This window comes from Rana temporaria, chromosome 3, assembly GCF_905171775.1.
Source record: "Rana temporaria chromosome 3, aRanTem1.1, whole genome shotgun sequence".
NCBI lineage: Eukaryota > Metazoa > Chordata > Amphibia > Anura > Ranidae > Rana > Rana temporaria.
The window spans coordinates 68,175,366-68,200,308 of record NC_053491.1 but is presented as its reverse complement, the minus strand read 5'-3'; the positions used below and the strand labels follow the sequence as shown (position 1 = coordinate 68,200,308).

The window sequence follows — 24,943 nt, the reverse complement described above, 5'->3', positions numbered from 1 at the left end:
TTAATGCCTTGTGTCGTTTTCTTTACGCAGTGGCCTTTCCAAAAGTTTATGTCCGGGAGAAGGAGGATTACTGAAAGAAACAATCACCCCTCACTTACTCTGCTCCACAAGTGTCATGGAAAAGGTACATTAACGACATCATAATGAAAAATATAACGCTTTGTCAGCATAGCCATCGGTCAAGCAGTTTGTTCATCCAGCTTGGGTAGTAAGAAACCTAAGAACCTCAGTCTAAACTATAAAGGAAACCTACCAATCCAATAAATATTATGTAGAGATAAACAATAAAATACATGGTTATTGTCAGAGTTGCTCCAACATAATTTAAAAATTGTTAAAGCGTTAATAACCCCTTTGTGCCTAAGGGTAAAACAAATGGTAATGCCTAAGCACAATTTTACAACTTTGACATGTGTTAGTAAAAACTGTAAAAATCAACTACTTTTTGCACAGATGGATTAACCACTTAAAGAGGAAGTAAACCCTCTTCAAATAATGCCGGAAAAAAACCCACCTGCAAAAGAAAGGCACCTGTCATTATGATTGGCCGGAGCGGTGATGATGTCACTCCCGTGAATGCACGCGGGACCGGCAGATCCCGGTGCATGTGCGGAAATATGGCATTAACCCCAATCATGCCATTCACAAAAATGGCACACTCAGTGCGCCTGCGCTGTTGTCTACCATGGATATCCCCTAAACCAGTGATGGTGAACCTTAGCACTCCAGATGTTTTGGAACTATATTTCCCATGATACTCATGCAATCTGCAGTATAGTGGAGCATCATGGGAAATGTAGTTTCAAAACATCTGGGGTGCCAAGGTTTGCCATCACTGCCCTAAACCCTATCCCCTCTATCAGCATGTGCCGACCTCTTTGGCACATGCGCACTGAAGCAACGGCTCGCTTGTGCCGTTGCTTCAGCTGACATTCCGTTACCGACGGCTCCCGTGCGCATGTGAGGGAGTGATGTCCTCACCGCTCCGGGCAATCACAGAGTCCCCGATACCCGGAAAATAACTCCGGGAGCAATGTCGCTGTCCGGAGCAGTGTACATGGACCGCTGCAGGGGCTTTGATCTAAGGTGAGTATTTCATAATGAGCTAGTATGCTGTGCATACTAGCTCATTATGCCTTTGTCTGTTTTTTTTTGCGTTTACTATCACTTTAAGGACTGGAAGGATTTGCCCCATTAATGACCAGGCCATTTTTTTGTGATACGGCACTGAGTCACTTTAACTGACAAGTGCGTCACTGTACCCAAACAAAATGTATGTCCTTTCCCCCCCCACAAATTAAGCTTTCTGTTGGTGGTATTTAATCACCTCTGTGGTTTTTATTTTTTGCGCTATAAATAAAAAAAAGAGTGACAATTAAAAAAAAAAAATATAATATATATATATATATATATATATATATATATATATATACCGTATTTATCGGCGTATACCGCACACTTTTTTCCCCTTAAAATAAGGGGGAAATCGAATATGGGTTGCACATTAGGGCCGGAGTACCCTGCCGGATTCCTACCGACCCGGATGCCCAAGTATTTGAATTGCTCCACCCACATCAACTGGCTAGTTGGGGCAGTGGTCCGCGCATCCGGATCAAAGGGGAACAGCAGAGACTTCTCCCAATTTATACGCACCCCGGAGTAACACCCAAATTGAACAGGTGTAGAGCCGCCGCAAGCTATTAGGTTTGGGCGTTAGGTTTATTGAAGGGGGAATTGTTTGGTGCTGAACTAGCTTGCAGATTAGGGGGGATTTTGGTATGTATCTGTAAGCTTAAATATATTTTTGTGTATAATAACCCAATTTTCTGGTGCTTATTATTTGTAAATGTCATTGGCTTTAAAAGTTCCTTCATCCAAGTGCCAAAAAATAACATACTTTACCTGGAGTATTGCAAAAGTCTATATAATCTGTTCTGATATTTTCCTGCAGAGCTTTTCATGTACAATGGCTTTCATGAACCAAAGGAAAGAACCATTTTATAAGATACTTTATTCTGGTAATTCATCCGGTAGACTTCATTTCTGGCATATCCCTGATGTTCCAGTGTCACAATTTGATGGTTCACCATTAGGTAAGTCAATATTTATACACTTTAATAACATTTAGTTGATTAAAGTACATTGAATAAGTTCAGTAGCAGCAATCAAGCACATACATGCATGTCTATTTGCACCGGATCTTCTAAATTGGTCCTATGAATTGAATTAAAGTAAACCTGTCCTTAACAAATTCATCTTTGGTGTACACAGAGCCTAGAGCACCATAGCACAGCCTATTGCATTAGAGTGTGCACCCCAAACCTCAAACACACATTCTATAATACAGTGGATTTGGTTGCAAGGTTGGTCATTGGGTGCAAGAAGAAATATTGTACATCTCTCTTCCACTATACTGGGAAATTAATCACCAAATTTTGGATAAGACATGTGGGATCTTGTACTTCCAGTGCAAGCATTACTAAAGCTTAATAAAAGAAGATGGTGTTTGCATGGTAAGCTGAAATTAATCTGTAATAGTACTATCTACTCATGTGTTTTGTCTGTTATTACAGAACAGAAAAAAAAAATAATAGGACAGGTATATTTAATGAACAGTAAAACAAAATCATGCATTGACTATATTCTGCTTTGCAATCCTGATGATTTCATGCATATCAGATGGTCTGAAACTTCACTGGCCTATCCCTGTTACAGGTCAGTGACCTGCCACAAACTTAAGGAATAACCTGTATATGCCAGGTCACATGTTTCTGACCTTACAGGTTCCCTTTTTTTTTTATTTGAAACAGTGCTTAAATACGTTCAAAAGCTTTGTTTCAAGTTTTGCAGATTGGTAACAGTAGGTGTTCTGATCCTAGTAAAATAGATCTTGTTTGGTTGTACTTCTCCTGTGGATCACAGGAGTGCAGTTCGTTCCTGCGACCTGCTGTAGGCTGATGTCACAGAGCCGGTCCAGGCTGGGGAAAGATCCTGACAATATGGTCGGGACTCGCCCACAACTAGGGTTGCCACCTCATCCCTTTAAACCTGAACACATATTAATTACACAGGTTCAGAGGATAATTTAAGGCAGATAAGGCACCAAGTGAGTTTAATTACCACCTTAATCAGCCACAGAACCTGTGTAAATAATATGTGTTCAGGTTAAAAAGGATGAGGTGGCAACCCTACCCACAACCTAGGACCGGCACCTGTCTCAGCCTCTCAGTGAGCCGCTGAGAGCCTGATCCAGCCACTCCTACCCCCTCCACAACCCAGCACCCCAGTAAGCATGGGGGGGGGGGGTCAGAGCAGAGAGCAATGACAGTCTCACAGAGCTTTGAGAACTGAGTGATCAGCAGAATTTGATTGCTCAGTTCTTAGGCTTAGAGCCTTCAGGGGAAAGATAGGTAAGTATGATTCTTGCAGAAAAAATGCCAAACTTCTCTTTTAAGTCCTTTGCACACACATGCCTCAAACAATGGCAGATTAGTGTGCACAAAAACTGCAAGTGCAGACCTGTGTGCAGGATCCTGGTGACTGCTGCTACCCCTTGTGCACTAAGGCTAAAGCTTGCCTGATCTGGGACATTGCATATGGTGTCTCAGTGCTGTCCATCTTCTGGGCTATTACTAAAGCTACCAGTGGCAGCTGGTGCTCAATCTTCCTGGGGGAGGGCTGTGGACTACCCAGCCAGCCACTCCCTCAGCCAGCCTAACAAACAACCACCACCCCTCCGGCGCTTGCTCGATTTATCACTGATTTCCCCCCGTCGCTTGAACGCCGCATCACTCCCCGTCGCCTGCCAGAACCCCCCACCAGTTCCTGCACTTACCCCATCCAGGTCGCGGCTTCCCCCCTGCGTCTCCTCCCAAATCCCAGCGGTTGCTTCTCCTCCTGGGCAGATAAGGACTTAGGACCCGTGGCCAGTAGGGTCTTAGGACCCCCAGCCAATCAGGTCTCACAACCCACTTCCTGAATGGATGGGAGGAGGAACAGGGAGACATTAGCGAATATTATTCGCTAATGTCACACAACTGGATGGGCTCCGAGCCCACCTTTTTTGAAGCCAATTAGAGCTGGCTCTTATCATGTGCTTCTAACAAAAAAAAAAACACTGGAATCTATGCGTCCGTCACCCTATGTGTCCATCACCCTGCATGGATTATGGGGTGGCGCCCCTGTGCCCTGCAGGAACGGCTGCCACTGAAAGGGACTGTTCTAAAGAGTAGCTACAAAGTGAAGAGTGTCCTTTTATTACTGCTTAGTGTTTCTTGAGTATCCTACAGCTCCCAACACGCTACTCCAGTTATTCAGAAATAATTTTAAAAGAAAGGAAAACCCTGAACTGTTCATTGACCCTCAAGAGTGACTGTTGCTGTGTGCAGTGCTGCTGTTGCACTAAACTGGAAAAGGTACCTTGGCCAAATCAGTGGGCCCTTTTGGGGGTGAGTGTTATAGTATGAAAGTCACTATTTTTTAGTGGCTTGGTGAACACCAAGAAATGGCAACCTGAGAAAAATTACACAACTCTGAAAACTAACACAGTGAATATTTGAACAGTATAAACATGATATGAAAACGCTGACAACACGTATATCAAAGATAATTGATATTTATGCTCAGCTTTAAAAAAAAATCACTGATTTTACAAACTGTCATTAAATTTACTGGCGGTTGGCAACCCTGACACCAAACAGAAAACTGGAACTGAGGGCACTGCCAAAGAGGGTTCTCTGCATTGGGCTATGTGTGTAAAGAATGGAACTGTTTACATTTTGAAACATTATGATAGCATTTCCTACAAGTTCTTGCTCTTTATTTTTAGAAAAAAAGCAAAAGAGGATTAAAAAAAAAAAAGAAAGTACAATTCTATCCCCTGGTAATTTATCAGTTGTTTATTGACAAGAATCAAAAGCCATGGAATACTGGGAAAAACAAAGGGAATCAATACTTTAAAACAACTTTTTTCTTTAACAATTAACATATTTCATCAATAATTCTGTTAAAGAAAAACTGTCAATGGCAAATATTTGCTTAACGTCAATTTATAAAGAAGATAAGCACTTTAAAAGATAAATACAACAATTAATTATTATGTTCTAGATAATATGTGTTTATGTGTTCAATAACTAGACTTTCATTACAGTTGGTTATTATCAGTGTGCTTTCTTTTTTTTTTTCCCCTCTAGAGATACCACTAAAGGTAACAATAACTCTCCAGGAAATGTTTGACAGGCATAAATCAATGTCTGAAGGAATCATAGATCACCTGTGTGCTCCCAGTGAAGGGGTGACACTTGCTTCGGTCACTGCATCTTTGTATATTTCCAGCCTTGATAAGCTAGTTTGTGGCTGTGAAGATGGCAACATTGTTATCACATTTGCATTGCATGCTGCCAGGGCACGACTCTTACGAGACCACCCACTTCTTAGAGGTATGTATTTATATAAGTGACCTCTTATGCATTAGAAATGTATTTTAAGTAAATTCAGGGGGGTAGATTCAGGTAGGGGCGCGCACTGATCCGGTGGCGCAGCGTATCGTCTTTATGCTACGCCGCCGTAAATTACAGGACATGCATTGCGGTAAATGACGTCGCAAGGACGTCATTGGTTTCGACGTGAACGTAAATGGCGTCCAGCGCCATTCACGGACGACTTACGCAAACAACGTAAAATTTTCAAAACGCGACGCGGGAACGACGTCCATACTTAACATTGCCTGGGCCTCCTAATAGCAGGAGCAACGTTATGACGAAAACGACTTACGCAAACGACGCAAAAAACTACCGCCGGGTGAACGTACGTTTGTGAATCGGCGTAAGTATGTCATTTGCATACTCTACGCTGACAACTACAGAAGCGCCACCTAGCGGCCAGCGTGAGAATGCACCCTAAGATACGACGGCGTAAGAGACTTATGCCAGTCGTATCTTAGGCTAATGTCGGCGTATCTAGCTTTCTGAATACAGAAAATAGATACGCCGGCGCAGCTTTGGAATTACGCAGCGTATCTATGGATACGCCGGCGTAATTCTTTCCTGAATCTACCCCAGGGATTATAGTTTTCACACGGCATCAGGTTCCATGTCAGTATCTTTCATAATTACATATGGTATCCAGTCATCAGTCATTTTTCCTGGGCTGGCCGCGAGTAGCGACGATCCTTTTTCCTTTTATCTATTTTTTTAACTGCTTGCGGACCGTTCCCACTCACATATACTGTCGCAGGGCGGCCGCTGTATGCCAAATCATGTACCTAGGTCTGGGGCGCATGTTCGCCAGGGTCTGCCGATCGTTCGGGAGACAGGACAAACGGCAGTCTGCCTATGTAAACAAGGCACACCGCCGTTCTGTGAGAGGGTAATGTTCTGATCCTGTCTTTCTGCTAAGCAGGAGCATTGATCGTTACCCTCCCCCAGTCAAAGCACCTTCTCTACAGTTAGAAGGCACTCCCTAGGAATACATGTAACCCTTTGATCGCACCTGGTGTTAACCCCTTCCCTGCCAGTGTCATTAGTACAGTGACAGTACATATTTTTAGCACTGACCACTGTATTAGTGTCACTGGTCCCCAAAAAGTGTCAGTTAGTGTCTGATTTGACTGCTGCAATATCGTAGTCCCGCTATAAGTCGCTGCTCACTGACATTACTATAAAAAAAATATATATATATCCCATAGTTTGTAGACGCTATAGCGTTTCCGCAAACCAATCGATATAGGCCTATTGGTATTTAGGCATATATCGCCTTCTGTAGCAGATATTGTCCAAAAATGACCAAAATAGATTTTTTACTTTTTTTTTATTGGATGTTTTATAGCAGAAAGTAAAAAATATTGTTTTTTTTTGTTTTGTTTTTTTAATTGTCTGTCTTTTTTTGTTTATAGTGCAAAAAAAAAACGCAGAGGTGATCATACCACCAAAAGAAAGCGCTATTTGTGGGGAAAAAGGGACAATGTTTTGTTTGTGTACATCGTCAAATGACCATGCAATTGTCAGTTAAAGTAACGCAGTCCTGTATTGCAAAAAATGGTGGGAGGTAAACCTGCTGGGGCTGAAGTGGTTAAGGAGTCTATTCCACATTTTCACAGCTCTTCCTTTAAAGAAGCGTTGTCTGTATATGAAGGTTACATCGCTTTTCCTCCACATGTAATATAGAACACTGTTTCCTCTGTGGAGTATAAAAACATTTAAAATACCCCAGCCACACATAAGACTAGCCTCTAAAGAAATCCAAAACCCAAAAATCAAAACAAAAGTAAAATCAAAATCAAAACCATAAAGGAACTACATAGTAGTCCCCTTAAGGGATTTATATATTCTGAGTCAGGACTCAGATCCTGATCCATTCTCTGCCCTAAATGGCAAATCAAATCACTGTATTATAAATTATGTAGTGATGACTTCTCTAGAACTGATCATCAGGCTGGTCATCAGGCTTGTATTGTTGATGTACAAAGAAAGAAATGTTCATAAAACCCTGGGTGCAAGTATAACTGTTAGGCATATACAGTAACTACCCAATGCAATATATTCTTAGAGGCAATTCTGAAAGCAAAGACTGTCAGCAAATTGAATTTGTAAGGTTTTTGCACACAACAGCGGGCACCTTTAAAGTGGTTGTAAACCTCAGACATGAAATATGAACAAAACATATCCCTCTGGACTTTGTACTTGTCTCAATCCGGAGCACTAATAGCTAGATTCACGTAGGGTTACGCCGGTGTATCAGTAGATACGCTGTCGTAACTCTGAATCTACGCCGTCGTAAATTTAAGTGTATTCTGGAAACCAGATACGCTTAAATTAGGCTAAGATAGGAGCGGCGTAAGTCTCCTACGCCGTCGTATCTTAGGGTGCATATTTACGCTGGCCGCTAGGTGGCGCTTCCGTTGAGTTTGACGTAGAATATGCAAATGACTAGATACGCCGATTCACGAACGTACAGTACGTGCACCCGTCGCAGTAAAGATACGCCGTTTCCGTAAGAGGTACGACGGCGTAAAGATAAAGCTGCCCCCTAGGTGGCCTAGCCAATGTTAAGTATGGCTGTCGTTCCCGCGTCGGAATTTGAAAACTTTACGTCGTTTGCGTAAGTCGTCCGTGAATGGGGCTGGACGTAATTTACGTTCACGTCGAAACCAATACGTCCTTGCGGCGTACTTTGAAACAATGCACACTGGAATATGTACACAGACGGCGCATGCGCCGTTCGTAAAAAACGTCAATCACGTCGGGTCACCAATCATTTACATAAAACACGCCCCCCTCATCCTCATTTGAATTAGGCCCGCTTACGCTGGCCCCATTTACGCTACGCCGCCGTAACTTAGGAGGCAAGTGCTTTGTGAATACAGCACTTGCCTCTCTGACTTAAGGCGGCGTAGCATAAATACAATAAGCTACGCCGCCTGAAAGAGGCGCCCATCTACCTGAATCCAGCTATAAGTGTTAAGGTTTCACCTATACCAATGCTAGTATCGGTATTGGTGCCGAACTCGAGCATTTGCCCGAGTACTTGCAAATGCTCCGATGCTTGACCCGATCAGGGATGATCGGTGCAGCAGTGGGGGGAGTTACAAGCACTGATCCTCTGTACAAATTTCAATAAAGCAGCTGACAGCTGCTTCATCGCCTCTCCCTCCCGTGGCTTTCAGATACTTTATTGAAATCTATACAGGGGGATCAGTGCTTTTAACTCCCCCCAATGCCACACCGATCATCCCTGACTGCCCAGGTATCAGATCAAGCATCGGAGCATTTGCAAGTACTCGGGCAAATGCTCGGGTTCGGCACCGATACTAGTATCGGTATAGGTGCAACCTTAAAGGGGAGTTCCAGGCATTTTTAATGTTTACTAAAAGTCAGCAGCTCTGTGCTCTGCTCTGGCCCCCCTTTGTACTCTGCTCCAGTCCCCCTACGTGCTCCTCTGCCTCCTTTTTCCTGTCAGGATGGAAAGCGGAGAAAGGAGCCGGTGAATCGTTCATTTACTGGCTCCTTCCTTTTCCAAATGAACAGAGTCAGTGATGACTGACTCTGTCCATTCATGACTAAACATTGTAGACTGTTTACAATGTTTCAGTTTATGAATGGAAAGGAGCCGATGTCTCCTCTCCATATATCTCCAGTGCAGCTGAGGCTGCTGAGAAAGGGCCTTGGGAATATGTGTGCCCCTTTCCCTGTCTCAAAAGGGAGATGTCAGGGGTCTGTAAAGACCTCTGATATGTCACCAAAGCCCCCCAACAGGACTGATAAAAAAAATAAAAAAATAAAGAAGTGTAATAAATATTTAAAAGGTAAAATTGTAAAAAAAATAAAAAATAAAATAAAAAAAACACACTGACACTGTTCACCCCCCCCCCCACCAAAAAAGAAAGCATTGTTAAAAAAAAACAACAACAACAACAACAAATAAATAAATTGTAAAAATGAATAAAAAAATAATATAACATAAAAACTACTGACATGCAGCATCAGTGCTGCATATTAGTGCCACTGTCACATGACATTATAAAGAAATATCTGTAATCGGTATCGGCGAGTACTTGAGAAAAAATATCGGCACTTGTACTTGGTCTTAAATTTTTTTTATCGGTGCAACCCTACTAAGTGTGATTTCTGTCTGCTACCACGTTCCTCTGCTATATGTATAGGTCACTTCTGACAAGCGTTCCTGACACCAAGAGATAAAAAGGTGACAGTGGAGGGAGCTTCAGCACACAGCTTATGATTGACAGCTTCAGCTCTGTTACTGTGTGAAGAGGGGTTTGTCCCTTCCCTCCAATCGGGTCTCAGAGCTCTTCTCACTGAGCTCTGCAGATCCCTGCCCCCTGCGTTCTGGAAGATCAGACAAGTTCTATAAATTCTGCACTTTAAACAGCTCTGCATAAGAGAGGACTGCATACAAACAGGCACGACTTATGTAGGAGGATTTGTTTCATCTCAATTGAATCCAGTCACTTCAGTGGGTATATGTACGGGTTTACAACCCTTTTACCTAACCACAATATGATTTGGATGAACCAATACCTCCTGGTTCATCTTATATTTATATATTTATATTTTTTTTCAAAAGTTTCAATAAGGACACTTACCTATCCAGGGAGTCTGCGTTGTCAGCCCCCCGAGGCCGATCCATCTATTGGATCGGATGCCGGCGCCGCCTTTCCAACTAAGAGAAACCAGCAGTGGTGCCTTGCGGCTTCACTGCCAGTTTCCTACTGCGCATGGGCGAGTGGTGCGATCCTTTGTGAATGGCCAGCTTGTCTTCTGGGACACACACATGTCCCATAAGACAACGGGGGACCTTGCCACAGAAGAGGACGTGACGTAGTGGGCCACGACTCGGCTGGATCGGAAGTACACTCAATACTTCCAAAAAGGTAATAAAGATTTTTACCAAAAATATGTAGAAGGATATGTAGAAGGAAATATATTAGCCTAAACTGATAAATGTTTTTTTTTTTGGATATGTATTATAGCAGAAAGTCAAAATTGACGCTCTTTTTTTATTTATAGCGCAAAAAATAAAAAACGCAGAGGTGATCAAATACCACCAAAAGAAAGCTCTATTTGTTTGGGTACAACGTCATATGACTGCACAATGGTCAGTTAAAGCGACACAGTGCTGTATCGCAAAAATGCTCTGGTCATTAAGGGGGAAAATCTTCCAGGGCTGAAGTGGTTAAGCGGCACTTTAAACCTCTGCTAGCGGCCACCGAAGTATACAGCGCTCCCAAACCACCCCAATGATGCTCCTTGCAGGACTTTTTCTAACGTCCCGCAAGTGCACCGCTCCAATGCAAAAGCACTCGGGTTTTCACATTCGGACGGCATGGGAGACAGTTTTCCGGCACTTTACTGGCGCTATTTCTAGCGCTAAAACGCCTGAAAACTGGCTTTGTGAAAGGGGTCTAAGGACATTTTCTAACACTTAAATATTTGATGGTTACTACTGGTGCTTTGGTCAACTGCATCAACAGCAAAATAAGGTAGATTGGAGTATGGCTGACCTGAATTCTTTTGAGAGAAAACCTAAGCATCATCTGTGGTAGCAGAGAATGGATGACAAGCTATCATAGCATTTAAGAGGCAGGAAATGTCTTCTGATTGGGAAACCTGCCATCTTGGAAAGTATAGAAATAAAGGTAATGTCTAGTGATTAAAGGAGCTTCATAATGACATTCTAGATGAAAAATGGTGAGGCCATTCTCCAGACATTGATGACAGAAGAGAGCAAGGGTAATAATGACATTGGTACAATGATATATAGAGCAGTGCAGGCTAGGTAGACTCATCGATCATCTGCGTTTCAATGACTTGGATTAGATATGTTGTCCATAGTAACAAATTAGAACGCTTGCTTTTGTTGTCCAATCAGCATGACATCTGAAATTTAACTGTCTGTTCCAGGAAAAAGCTCAACGTACCCTTTATATGATTGTAAAAATCGGCACAAAATTTTAGGTATTGGCATCTACGTTTGGCTAGCTATGTCAGATACATTTGATATGGTTATCCGATGTTGGGGACATGAATCTTTGAAATAAGTAGCTTATTCATTTTTATGATTGTTGTTTTTGCAGAGAGTTTCTATTTTTCCTTGGATCAGTACAGAATAAAATAACAGTGATTTTTATTATTATTGTTTCCTTGTCCTTAGGCTCATTGCCGCATAAAATATTTGGAGGCCATGACTGCAGCGTGACCAGCTTATTATATCCTCACGCATGTTCAGAGAAGTTTGATCCAAGCTGGCTTATTTCTGGTGATCAGAATTCATCTGTAATCTGGAGAGATGTCTTCACAGGGGAAATATTCCACAAATTCATATTACAGGCTGGAGCAATCCTTAAACTGCTCATTCCCCCAACTGACTACAAAGTGAGAACCATAGTCATTGTGTAGTTTTATTAACTAGTCTTTTATGATATTTCATGTATACAAAAGTGTGATATATATTAACTTTGTGAATCCAAAACTTGTGTTTATATACTGTGACATATATTATATTTTCAGAACATTGCTAGATTCCTTGCTGTGATATTCCGTTTTAATTATTGATCTGTGCACTTTTGTTTTGGCTCGGTTAAAAATAATTTAAAAAGGCAGCTTTAGGTCAGCTAAAGTTGACATTTAAAAAAATGCCTGACCTTTTGAATAAAATACATAGAACTCTGACAGACAGTCAGCATGCAGCACCAAAGTCTCTATCCTGCAGTGGGAAAAAAAAAACTACTATAACTGTATAGCTGCTGCCAAGGAAAGAAATATTTCTTGCATTGATGTTTTTCTTGTATTCATCTATCTTGTTTTTCTTGTATTCATCTATATCTATCTATCTATCTATCTATCTATCTATCTATCTATCTATCTATCTATCTATCTATCTATCTATCTATCTATCTATCTATCTATCTATCTATCTATCTTTTGATTATTGGACCAATAGAATAAGTCATATCATACAAAAAAAAAATCAGTTTGCAAGGGCACATTTCCTTGTGCGATTGTAAGTACAAACTTTAAAGAGGTTGTAAACCACAAAAACCTGCAAGACAAAGGCATAATGAGCTAGTATGCATCACATACAAGCTCATTATGAAATACTTACCTTAGAACGGTGCCCTGGATCGGTGTACGCTCTCCGAGTACAGCACGGACATCTTCCAACTGAGTTACTTCCGGGTTCGCAGCTCCTGCGCTGTGATTGGCCAGAGCCGGGATGACGTCACTCCCACGAATGCACGCGGGAGCCACCAGTCACGGCACGACTATTAAAAAAACAGCACCAGCGGCCTGTTTCTTCAGTGCGCATATACTGAATATCTCCTAAACTATGCAAGTTTAGGAGATATTCAGGGTAAGCCTTATTATAGGCTTACCTGTAGGTAAAAGTGGTGTAACAGGGTTTACAACCACTTTAAGAGTAATTGCTGCAATTCAAAAAATGCCCTTAAAGCAATAGTAAAGTTGGCCACTCACAGCGGCAGAGCCCATGAACCTGGAACAAAGACCAGGGGAAGATTTGAGCGGTGACAGCGTGCCACTGTAAGGGCTTCATTCTAAGGTAAGTATTTCATAATGTGCTAGTATGTAATGCCATTGTCTTACGGGTGTTTTTTTTTTCTTTAATTCTGCATCGGTTTACTGCCACTTTACCCTAGCTGTTAAGTGGCACATCTGTACTATGTATACAACCTAAAACAGCAAAACAGGTATTTGCAAAGAAAACAAAAGCAGTTTATTTTGCTGTTAAATGACAGGTTTTGGCTGCTTCTAAGCAGCTAAAGACCCCCTTTATCTGTACCAAACCCTTATCCTAAAAGAGGGTATTTTATAGATGGTAGAGCCCCCCCCCCCCCCCAACACACACACACACACAAAAAACCCTTAACCTTAATGAGGGTCTGCTATGGATGTCAAAGGGAATCCTCGAAAAAAAAAAAATTGCACAGGGGACCTTTCAAATTCCACACCCCAGCCTTCAGGTCTAGCATTAAGTTTAAGATGGAATTTCATACAAAGAAAAAAAAATAGTGTTGCCCTCCCCCACATAATCCACACCGGACCCTTATCTGAGCATGCATCCTGGCTGTGTGCGCCCCTCCCACCTGAACCATACCAGGCCACAATTTTATTAAAAAGAAAAACAAAGTCTTCATAACAGGTTGCCCATGCAGAGGTTTTCCAACAGCAAACAAATAACCAAAACATGCTTCAGCAACACTGCTTGTCAGGACCCGGGTCTGAACCTGCATGTCTGGCGATGCCTGTTCTTGCTGAGCCTTCTGGGATGCTGGACAGCTCCCTGGACAATTCCTTCAATCTTGCTTTGAAATGTGTTTTTCTTGAACCTGAACACTTTGCTCCTCCCATGGACTTCCTGATTTAAGCCATGTCTCTGCATTTTCTGATTGCCACATTTTTGTGCTCTTCGCAGCCAATATCTCACTTTTGTCACTCCTGCTGCCTTCCGTATCTTCACTACCACTCGTTACTGACCTTTGGCTTGTTCTTTTACCACACTTCTGCTTGATCCCAACCTGCAAGCACTCATTACGGACCTTTGGCTTGTTTAAAGACTACGCTTCTGCTTATCCCTACCTGCTATATCTGCTACTGGACTCCAGCTTGCTCACCTCCCCTCGATCATGAGGACTGCAACCTGGTACCATAGGTATGCACAGCCTATTGCATTAGGGTGTGCACCCCAAAGCCCAAACACAAACTACCGACCGCTCAAGGTGTTCATTCAGAAAGTAAAAGGGGCTGGTAAATTACATATTTACTGGCCCCCTTCCCCACTCCTAAAACATCCCAACAGCAACAGCCGATTGGAGAGGAGGGAAGATGGCAGCGCTGTGGGGGAAAATATGGGAGCCAGGGCAGTAGAGGGAATCTGTGCTGCACAGAGTGATTAGGGTACAAACATGCCTGGTACAAACATGCAGCAAAACCCATCTCTGCCATAAGGAGCTCTGGTGAACACCCGTTAGTACTTAGGCTCTGCACCTCAGGTGAACCCATGTCATCTGCCAGGGTGACCTGCTTCTGTACTTATCCATCTGTTCGGTGGGTGCCTCTCTACTGCTTTAGCAACTGACCTCTAAAGCCTGACTCCAGACCATGACAACACTGCTCTTGTCCTTGGTCTCCCACACCATGGGCTCTTCAGGCTTACTCAGACTTAATTACAGCACCTCGCTGCACAAGCCCACTCATGACCCCTAGATGGGGTTCTCCCAGCATCCTTTTACTTCTGACACTTGGATTTGCTAGTTGCCTCAGCTCTCTCAGTCCTGCCAACTCACTCAGCTGTAGGGAATTTCTTCCACATGTGGTACTGTCTCCCAAGTGGTTCACCTCTCCTGGCTGGAATAAACACCTCTCCATGCAAGGGTCATGAGCTATGGCCAGCTACTGTCTTATAACAAGTGTAAACACCTAGACACACATATCCCCTGCAGTTCTACAAGAAGACAGGAAGACCTGGACACAAGATTGAAGGATTCTACCCAACAAAGACACTTTGAAGCCTTCAAGCTCCATGCCCCCGATTCAGGATTACAAAACCTGGAGAAAGCTGTAAACACAGTTTTCTCCACTCACAATAAACACTCCAGAGCCCTGCACTCTGCATTAGTACTAATAATAATGTGTATCTATGCAAGTGAGATAGGGACTATAGATTATAGGCTCTATGTGAATGTAAAATTGTTGGCATTATATAAATACAGTGGTAAAGAAAACATATTTAAACCCCTTTGAAAAAGTATGCAAACCCATTAAATTTTTTTTAAAAAATGCAGTAATTTGCCATAAAATGTGATCTTACAACAATAGACAAACCAAATTTTCCTCAAAGTGGAGGTTCACCCGAAAAGTTAATTTTTAACATTAGATTGATGCTCATTTTGTCAAGGGGAATCGGTAGTTTTTTTAAAATCGAAGCAGTACTTACCGTTTTAGAGAGCGATCTTCTCCGCCGCTTCCGGGTATGGGCTGCGGGACTGGGCATTCCTATTTGATTGACAGGCTTCCGACGGTCGCATACATCGCGTCATGATTTTCCGAAAGTAGCCGAACGTCGGTGCGCAGGCGCCATATAGAGCCGCACCGACTTTCGGCTACTCGTGACGCGATGTATGCGACCGTCAGTGACACACCTATATCCCCCCTATTCTGGAGTGTGGTTCGAGGGGTATCTACCACATCGTTGTTGACAAGCCTATTATGTAATTTCTCTTGTGAGTAGTTTTTCATTACCATTTTATTTTATTAAAACTGTCAACGGTAACACACTAGGCTTTGTCATTTTCCACTAGGACAATCCCCTTCCATGAAGGGCAGCAAGGCCACTGTTACTGTTTTTGACACTGTTGGTGTGTTCCATGTGGAATATTCAATAACTGTTGGACAATCCACCCGTGCGCAGGAGTTTTGTTTTTTCTGTGTCGACATTTACTAAAACTGGTGCACACAGAATTTGGTGTAACTGTGCATAGTAACCAATCAGCTTCTAGGTTCTATTCTCAAAGCTAAAATGAACAGGCTGAAGTTAGAAACTGATTGGTCGTTGCACACATGGCGATTACAGGCATTTAGAGGTAGGAGCATTTAAAGACAGGAAAAGGCCATCACCTTTGCATTCAGTATAGGAGCATTTTTATGGACAAAAATGGTAAACACTGCCAAATGCATGCAAACCTGCCAAAACAATAGGTGCGTTTAGAGCTTGAGCATTCATTCATTCCAATGGCCAGAATAAATTAATATTCTGGCCAATTAAATAAATAAACTCCCAAACATTTGACGCACCTAAACACCTTGAAACACATTTGCAAAATGCAGCTTTAAGTACATTTTTAATGGTGATTTATAACAAGCCATTCGATTTTAGTCTGCCGTAGTTCAACCCATGAAAGACATATTTTATTTGTTGAATGTTACTGAACTTTTCACTGGTTCTTGGTTTATTTTCATATCAAATGAATGGGATACAAGCAAATAATATTTACATTTAGGTCAGATAACCATTTCTCATTAAAAACATTACTCTTATTGTGTTCTTCATACATAGGTAAAATTGTTCCAGACCATCTATTGCATCTGCAGTGATAATTCAGTGGCACTTCTGAATCTGCAGGATCGAATATGTTTTTTCCATGCCAGAAAACATCTATTTCCTGTGAAGACCATGAAATGGCATCCTGTGGAAGAGGCTTTGGTTGTTGGTTGTGAAGATGGCTCAGTTTACGTTTGGGAGATAGAAACTGGTAATAATATATATATGCGATGTATTTAAAGTAAACCTGTGATAGAAATTCATACTTCATAAGATTTAATATGGCACATAACATTAATAAATCACATTTTTATTTTAAGTAAAAAATAAAGGTACCTTGTGCTAGTGCTCCACATTTTGAAAAGAAGAGAACTCTATTTCCATGGACGTTTTTACAGCCACTTTTCAGAGCGTTTTTTGCAGCTTAAAAACAGCTCTCCATGTTAGTCTATGGCCTCATGATCACCATGACGTTTTTGAGCTGTAGATGGCTGAGCCGTTTTTAAGCTGCAAAAAAAAAACAGGACCAGTACGTTCTGAAGATCCAGAGTAGAGCTGTGAAAACGCCAGACATTAAAAAACGCTCAAAAACGCGCAAAAAACGCTCAAAAACGCTACTGCTGCGTTTTTGAGCTCCAGCTCCAGCTCCAAAAACAACAACATGGACAGGAGTTTTTAAGCTGTAAAAAAGGCTAAAGAAAGTGGCTGTAAAAACGTCCATGGAAATGAAGCCTAATAGGTGCTTACTGTAGGTGTGGTAAGCTATTCAACTAAATATACCCCTGAAAGTGCACCCGTCCAGAATATAGATATTAACAAATTTGCCTCCAGAGCATTTTGACTAGAGAATTGCTTAAAACCCCAGAGTATTATATATGCTTTCCTAAAGCAGAGACCCTGTAGAATAAAAGATGGTATTTATAATTTTCTACATGTTACATTATAACAAGGGGGCAACCAGGGAGGAGGGTCAGGGTTTAGTTGGTTTCTAACAGCTTAGAAACACCTGCTTGTCGTTAGTACTGGAGACCTGGCAGCCTGGCAAGATTCTGGTCCAATAGAAAGAGCTATGATTTCAATGCCTGTTTTGTGAAACTTGAAAATGAATATCCAACAAGTGCTTATAGATACAAACATTAATTTGGACTTGTTTTAATGTGCTGCTACTGCTCGCTCAGAATATGTAGATACTTTAGGGTGCATGATCTGACCATGGGTTTACTTCAAGGCCGAGTGTTGGAGTTTTTTTTTGGAGGGATTAGTGTACATTCAGAATACATGTCTAATGCTCTCTTTTCTCATCTCAGTTAATTGTATGTAGCCAAAAGATGATCAATTTTTAAAAGAGAATTATGGATCACAGGAGTACAGTTTGTTGTACACTCCTGTGACCTGTTTTCAGCCATCAGCAAGTTATAAAGCCTGCTTCTGGCTGATGTCACTTTACAGTCGAGATCCACCCAGATGCCTGGACCAGCAGCTGGCTCAGCCTCTCAGCGAGCCACTGGAAGACTGAACCCAGCCACTCCTGCCCCTTCCACAGCCCAGCGCTCCAGTGAGAGCTGGAGGGTTAGAGAAAGGAGCCTGTGCCTGAAAGTCCCTGGCTCTCTGGTCACTGAAGACTGAGAACTGAGGGCCTGATCCTCAAAAGGGATACGACGGCGTATATACTGATACGCCGTCGTATCCCTGTTTCTATCTATGGAACTGATCCACAGAATCAGTTTCACATAGATAGACAGAAGATCCGACATGTGTAAGGGACTTACACTGTCGGATCTAAGGATGCAGTACCGCAGCCGCCGCTGGGGGCATTTCTCGTCGAAATGCCGCTTCGGGTATGCAAATTAGCACTTACGGAGATGCACAAAGCTTTTACGCTTCGTTTTTTCTCCGTAAGTATTAGTTTGCCGTCGCAATATTAGGGCTACTTTTACAAGGCCTAAACTGTTTAGGCCTTGTAAAAGTAGACCCTTCTATCCCGCGTCGCCGTCTTTTTTTTTAAACATTTTTTTTTTCCCGCCGCAACTCATATTTTTTTTTTACGCCCGTCGCGATTCTCAAAACCCGGCGCAACGTAAAACCGCGCAAAGCACGTCGGGAAAATGACGTCGTGAGCATGCGCAGTACGGCCGGCGCGGGAGTGCGCCTAATTTAAATGGGACTCGCCCCATTAAATTAGGAACGCCTTGTGCCGGCCGCATTTAAGTTACACAGCCGAAAATTTCTAGGTAAGTGCTTTGTGGATCGGGCATTAAGGTAGAAATTTTACGGCGGTGTAACTTAAATCCGAATATTTAAGTTACACCGGCTGGCTGTGGATTAGGTCCTGAGTGCCTAGTTCTCAGTCTTAGGCCGCGTACACACGATCAGTCAAAACCGATGAAAATGGACTGAAGGACCGCTTCATCGGTCCAAACCGATAGTGTGTGGGCCCCATCGGTCAGTTGTTCCTCGGTCAAAAAAAAGAGAACTTGCTTTAAAATTTGACTGATGGACACCTAACCGATGGGTCAAAACCGTTAGTATGCAAAAGCATCGGTCAAAAGGCCGTGCATGCTCAGAATCAAGTGGTGTGTAAGCTGTAAGCACATCAGACCATCAGTCAGCTTCATCGGTTAATCGATGAAGCGATCCTTCAGTCCGTTTTCATCGGTTTTGACTGATCGTGTGTACGCGGCCTTAGAAGCAGTGGGGGGACAAATGCAGCAACATACCAATGTGTCATCCACCTAGGTAAGGGGATATATATATATATATATATATATATATATATATATATATATATATATATATATATATATATATATATTTATAGAACCCCCCCTTACTTTCCTTTTAAACTTCAGTAAAGAGGCTTTGGGAGCTAACAATAAAACAACAAGTACATTACGAGCATGACTACCTTGTATCACAACCTAAATGTGTACAAAAATGTTAAATTATATTCTGTGCATCATCTGGATCCTAGTGTTCTTGTAATATTAGGATAATGTTCTCAAACTCCTCCATAAAAAATGTGTGAACATAAAAAACATACAAAGAGATGTTATATGGTAATTAAAGTAGTATTAAATTGTTCATAATCCCACAACAGTAAAACCAGTCTGTATATGCAGTAAAGCATACTCAGTACGTTATTGTGACGTTCAAGGCCATCATCCGTGTTGTGTCTATATATGGAAAGCGAGCAAAGAGATATTGGACTGTACAGGCCACACAAGGAGCAAACAATTTGTACTGTAAAATCATAACATTTATATATATATAAGAGCGTATAAGAGATTAATCCTCCACATTGTGTAAAAAGGCTGTTTGATCCTGTCTTCTCTGATTCTCTCCTTCTTCCACCGCCCCCAATCCAGCTCCTGATAAGACAGAGCCTTTGGAGTGACTCATGCTCAGTTTGATGTGTATTGTTAGAGACTATTTGTCTTTTCTTGAGAGGGTGCATGTGATCAAGGCAAATCAGCACTGTTCAGACAAAGGGTCAGGGGTCTTGCAGCTTTAAAGGACAATCAGGGGATAATGAAAACTCCTCCTACAAACCTAAATCGTACACTGAGGCCTCGTACACACGACCAGTTTCCTCGGCAGAATTCAGCTTCCGACCGAGTTTCTGGCTGAATTCTGCCGAGGAAACTGGCCGTGTGTACACTTTCGGCCGAGGAAGCCGACGAGGAGCTCGGCGAGGAAATAGAGAACATGTTCTCTATTTCCTCGTTGTTCTATGGGAGAACTCGTCCCGCCGAGCTCCTCGGCGGCTTCAGTGCTGAACTGGCCGAGGAACTCGATGTGTTTGGCACGTCGAATTCCTCGGCCGTGTGTACGAGGCTTCATAGAAGTCACAAAACTGCTATATACTGCTGATGAGAAAAGGTATTTAACAGGTTACTAAAATAATTGCATATCCATGTTCTGCGTACTGTGGGAGACCAGATATAGTGAGTGAAGGGTCCTGGGTTTAGTAATACTTTAAACCCCTTTTTTTATGTGCTGGGTAATGTCAAGCAGTGCAATATTACCAAGTACATTATTTTCTTATTTTTTCTTGCACACTGAGGCAGTTTTCAGGCATTTTTGCACTAAAAATAGTGGCTGTAAAGCGCCTGAAAACTGCCTTTCAAGCCATCCCCGTGTGAAAGCCTTAACACTGGGGCGGTGTGTTTGCAGGACGGGAAAAAAAGTCCTGCAGGCAGCATCTTTGGGGTGGTGTGGGAGCGGTGTGTATACCGCTCCAACAACGCCCCTTCCCATTGCAATGATGGGCACTGCTTCCGATCCGACTGAAGTGCCGCTTTTAACCCCTTATTGGAGGTTAAAAGTGCCCCGCTACCGCCCGAAAAGTTCCTGTCAAACCTAAAACAAGCGGCGCTTTACCACTAACGGCAGCACTGCCCCAGTGTGAAAATACCCTAGCAGAAAATACCCTTCCTGCTCACTACCTCTTGCCCCAGGTCCTTAACATGGCTTCCTCTGAAGTACTAAAGGAGTGTGCTGCATGTGCCCAGCCAGGCACAATATAGTGGGGATGGCACAGACTCTTGCCACTGTCAACAAGCAGTTGGAGGGAGGAGAAGGGATGTGGCTTACTGCCAGGGTTATACGTTTATATATGTAAGGAGACTCATCCACAGAGCCAGCAGGGGGCAGGCTTGGAAAGTTGGATCCATGGGTCCCTATAAGTGACGGAGCCACCCACAATATGAACCTACAGAGGACTGGAAAACAGCCCAGCATTTTTATTTATTAGGGTTTTTTATCACTTTATGGAGAGACACTCTGCCTGTGCACCTTCATATAGGTCCCAAAAAGGACTAGGTGTGCATCAGGTGTGTGTAAAGAAAAACATATGGGGGGAGGCTGGGCAGCAGGGCTCGAGTCCTGCGGGAACGCATGGGAACGACGTTCCTATACCTTTTCCACAGCAGGAACGTCGTTCCCATAGTAACCGGGGCGCGTCTGTCCTCCCCTCCCTCGGTCCGCCTATTCCTCCTCCTCCAGCGGCTGCCGTAACAAAGTCTCGGCTCTAGTGGTGGGGTGCAGTTCACCCTAGCACCTGCAGAGGTGGGGCGCCAAAGTGCCATAATGCTCCCTTCCATCCTCCCTCTCCTTGTTTGTTTCACACACGAGTCGGGCTGTATCTGCTTGTCTTCCTAGCTCATCCCCCACTCGGCCGTCTGTCCAATCCAAATTCCTCCTCCCCTTTGTTTCCGCCCACAGTCCAGCCTGCATGGAGCCTCCAGCATGGACTTATATGACTAACCAGAGTTGTAAGGTACGTGAGCTATCTGCAAAACCCCCTCTCCCCCCTGAATTATTTTTTCTTTGCCTCTGCTTCTCTCTCATTTCTTCCCCGTGCAACTGGGGGGGGGGGGGGGCGTTGCGGTAATTGTGCAGACTGAGGGAGTAATTGTGAGGGATGGGGGATGGGGGGGGAGTAGTTGTGCAGACTGGGGGATGGGGGGAGTAGTTGTGCAGACTGGGGGATGGGGGGAGTAGTTGTGCAGACTGGGGGATGGGGGGAGTAGTTGTGCAGACTGGGGGATGGGGGGAGTAGTTGTGCAGACTGGGGGATGGGGGGAGTAATTGTGAGGGATGGGGGATGGGGGGAGTAGTTATGCAGACTGGGGGATGGGGGGGGGAGTAGTTGTGCAGACTGGGGGATGGGGGGAGTAGTTGTGCAGACTGGGGGATGGGGGGAGTAATTGTGCAGACTGGGGGATGGGGGGAGTAATTGTGCAGACTGGGGGATGGGGGGAGTAGTTGTGCAGACTGGGGGATGGGGGGAGTAGTTGTGCAGACTGGGGGATGGGGGGAGTAGTTGTGCAGACTGGGGGATGGGGGGAGTAGTTGTGCAGACTGGGGGATGGGGGGAGTAATTGTGCAGACTGGGGGATGGGGGGAGTAGTTGTGCAGACTGGGGGATGGGGGGAGTAGTTGTGCAGACTGGGGGATGGGGGGAGTAGTTGTGCAGACTGGGGGATGGGGGGAGTAATTGTGCAGACTGGGGGATGGGGGGAGTAATTGTGCAGACTGGGGGATGGGGGGAGTAATTGTGCAGACTGGGGGATGGGGGGAGTAGTTGTGCAGACTGGGGGATGGGGGGAGTAGTTGTGCAGACTGGGGGATGGGGGGAGTAATTGTGCAGACTGGGGGATGGGGGGAGTAGTTGTGCAGACTGGGGGATGGGGGGAGTAGTTGTGCAGACTGGGGGATGGGGGGAGTAATTGTGCAGACTGGGGGATGGGGGGAGTAGTTGTGCAGACTGGGGGATGGGGGGAGTAATTGTGCAGACTGGGGGATGGGGGGAGTAGTTGTGCAGACTGGGGGATGGGGGGAGTAGTTGTGCAGACTGGGGGATGGGGGGAGTAATTGTGCAGACTGGGGGATGGGGGGAGTAATTGTGCAGACTGGGGGATGGGGGGAGTAGTTGTGCAGACTGGGGGATGGGGGGAGTAGTTGTGCAGACTGGGGGATGGGGGGAGTAGTTGTGCAGACTGGGGGATGGGGGGAGTAGTTGTGCAGACTGGGGGATGGGGGGAGTAATTGTGCAGACTGGGGGATGGGGGGAGTAGTTGTGCAGACTGGGGGATGGGGGGAGTAGTTGTGCAGACTGGGGGATGGGGGGAGTAGTTGTGCAGACTGGGGGATGGGGGGAGTAGTTATGCAGACTGGGGGATGGGGGGGAGTAGTTGTGCAGACTGAGGAAGTTTATTTGTTAAAAAAAAGTAGTACATAAAACACACACATGCAATTTAAATTTTTTTGAGGCGGGTGGGGAATCTTGGGTGAGTTCCCACACTTTTTTCCCCAGGACTTGACCCCTGCTGGGCAGGTGTTTAGATGTTTCAAATAAAATTACAGTATATGCACTTGGGCAGTCATTTTATGCTTGTTTCGAGCTTTCCAAGTTGGCTTGGCCTCCACCTCTCTCCCACCCATAGGAGTGTGGGTGATAATGCCTGAACATCTGTCCCTCTTATGTCTATGGAAAGCTTTACTACAGGCAGGCTAATAAAAACTGACTGCTGACTGGCTGCTATACACTCACAGTCTACAAACAAGCTATTCCATATACCCAGCAGTCTCATAATGAAAAAATAGTATGTGCCCTGTTACACCAATAAAGAATAAATGACATTAAATAATGTACAGACAGAAATAATAAGGTAAGCATGTAACTGAATATTATACTTCCAAGGCTTTTCACTTGAACAAAAGCTGGCCAGTTTGCACCTAGATCTGCTTGTCATAAGCAGTATCTGTCAGATGCTCCATTTGACCTTTGTAGTTAGTGATTCTGTCTGTCTTCTGGACTTGCTCTCTGCCATAACTGCTCTTAGCGTAATTGTTTGTTTGTTCAGTGACAATGAGTGGCAGATTGAGTCAGCTAAGATGGGTACGGTATTTTCAAGAGCAAGATAAAAATCAGCTTTTTTTTCCCTCTCCTACCAAGGAATTTAAAATTAATTGGCTTTGAGCTACTCTGGGAATTAATACAACCCCGATTCTAGCAGATTCATATCTATTCCAGAAGGGGTAAATAATGAAATATGATTCTGCTAACTGTGGTTCAAGTTTTCCTGGCTAACTTATAAGGAGCTCCTATGTAAAATTGTCACAAATAAAAATTGTAAAATGTATTTACTAATATTCCTCTTTATATGAAATTGTACTTAATAAATGTTTATTTTATGAGGAAAAATCCACTTTTTCAATTGAATTGGTTTTTATTTTCTCAGTGGAAAACTTCCTGTGATTATCTTTAACCGGAATGCGAAACCAGTTACATATCAATAAATGTTTGAATAAATTGTATATTAAAGGAGAAGTATAGCCAAAGCTTGTTTGGCTGTACTTCTCCTATGGATCACTGCTCCTATGGCTTGCACTCCTGTGATCCATTTTCAGCAGAGAGGGTTAAAATCCGCTCTCTGTTTATGTCACAGAAGTCAGTCCAGGCGCCGTGTAATCCCGACAATGGAGTCTGGATCCGCCAGGTGTCTGGACCAAGACCCGGCTCAACCTCTCAGCGAGCTGCAGATGGCCTGAGATGGCCTGCTCCGCTCCCTCCACAGCTCAGCTCTCCAGGAGGGAGCAGAGCATAGAGCTGTGACTGACAGTCAGCAGCTCTCTGCTCGGGAACTGTTTCACACTGGGGCGGTGAGCTTGTGGGACATTAGAAAAAGTCCTGCAACCAGCATCTTTGGGAGCGGTGTATACACTGATCCCAAAATGCGTTGCCCATTGATATGAATATGCAGTGCTTCCGAAGCACCTGAAAAGTGATTCGGAAGAGCTGCAACATAGGTGCTATTAACCCCTTCTTTGGCCGTTAGCGGTGGTTAAAAGCGCCACTTAAACAGTG

The 24,943-nt window shown here is 43.7% G+C and overlaps 1 protein-coding gene across 2 annotated transcripts in view; it reads left to right on the top strand.

Annotated features, from left to right (window-relative positions):
• WDR72 (WD repeat domain 72) overlaps positions 1-24,943 on the top strand; it is a 364,461-nt gene that overhangs the window by 122,535 nt on the left and 216,983 nt on the right. For both annotated transcript variants that reach the window (XM_040342714.1, XM_040342713.1), the window contains exons 9-13: positions 31-124; positions 1,952-2,093; positions 5,193-5,438; positions 11,668-11,888; positions 16,588-16,783. In XM_040342714.1, the coding sequence (XP_040198648.1) occupies positions 31-124; positions 1,952-2,093; positions 5,193-5,438; positions 11,668-11,888; positions 16,588-16,783 (899 nt within the window). The remainder of the gene's footprint in view (positions 1-30; positions 125-1,951; positions 2,094-5,192; positions 5,439-11,667; positions 11,889-16,587; positions 16,784-24,943) is intronic.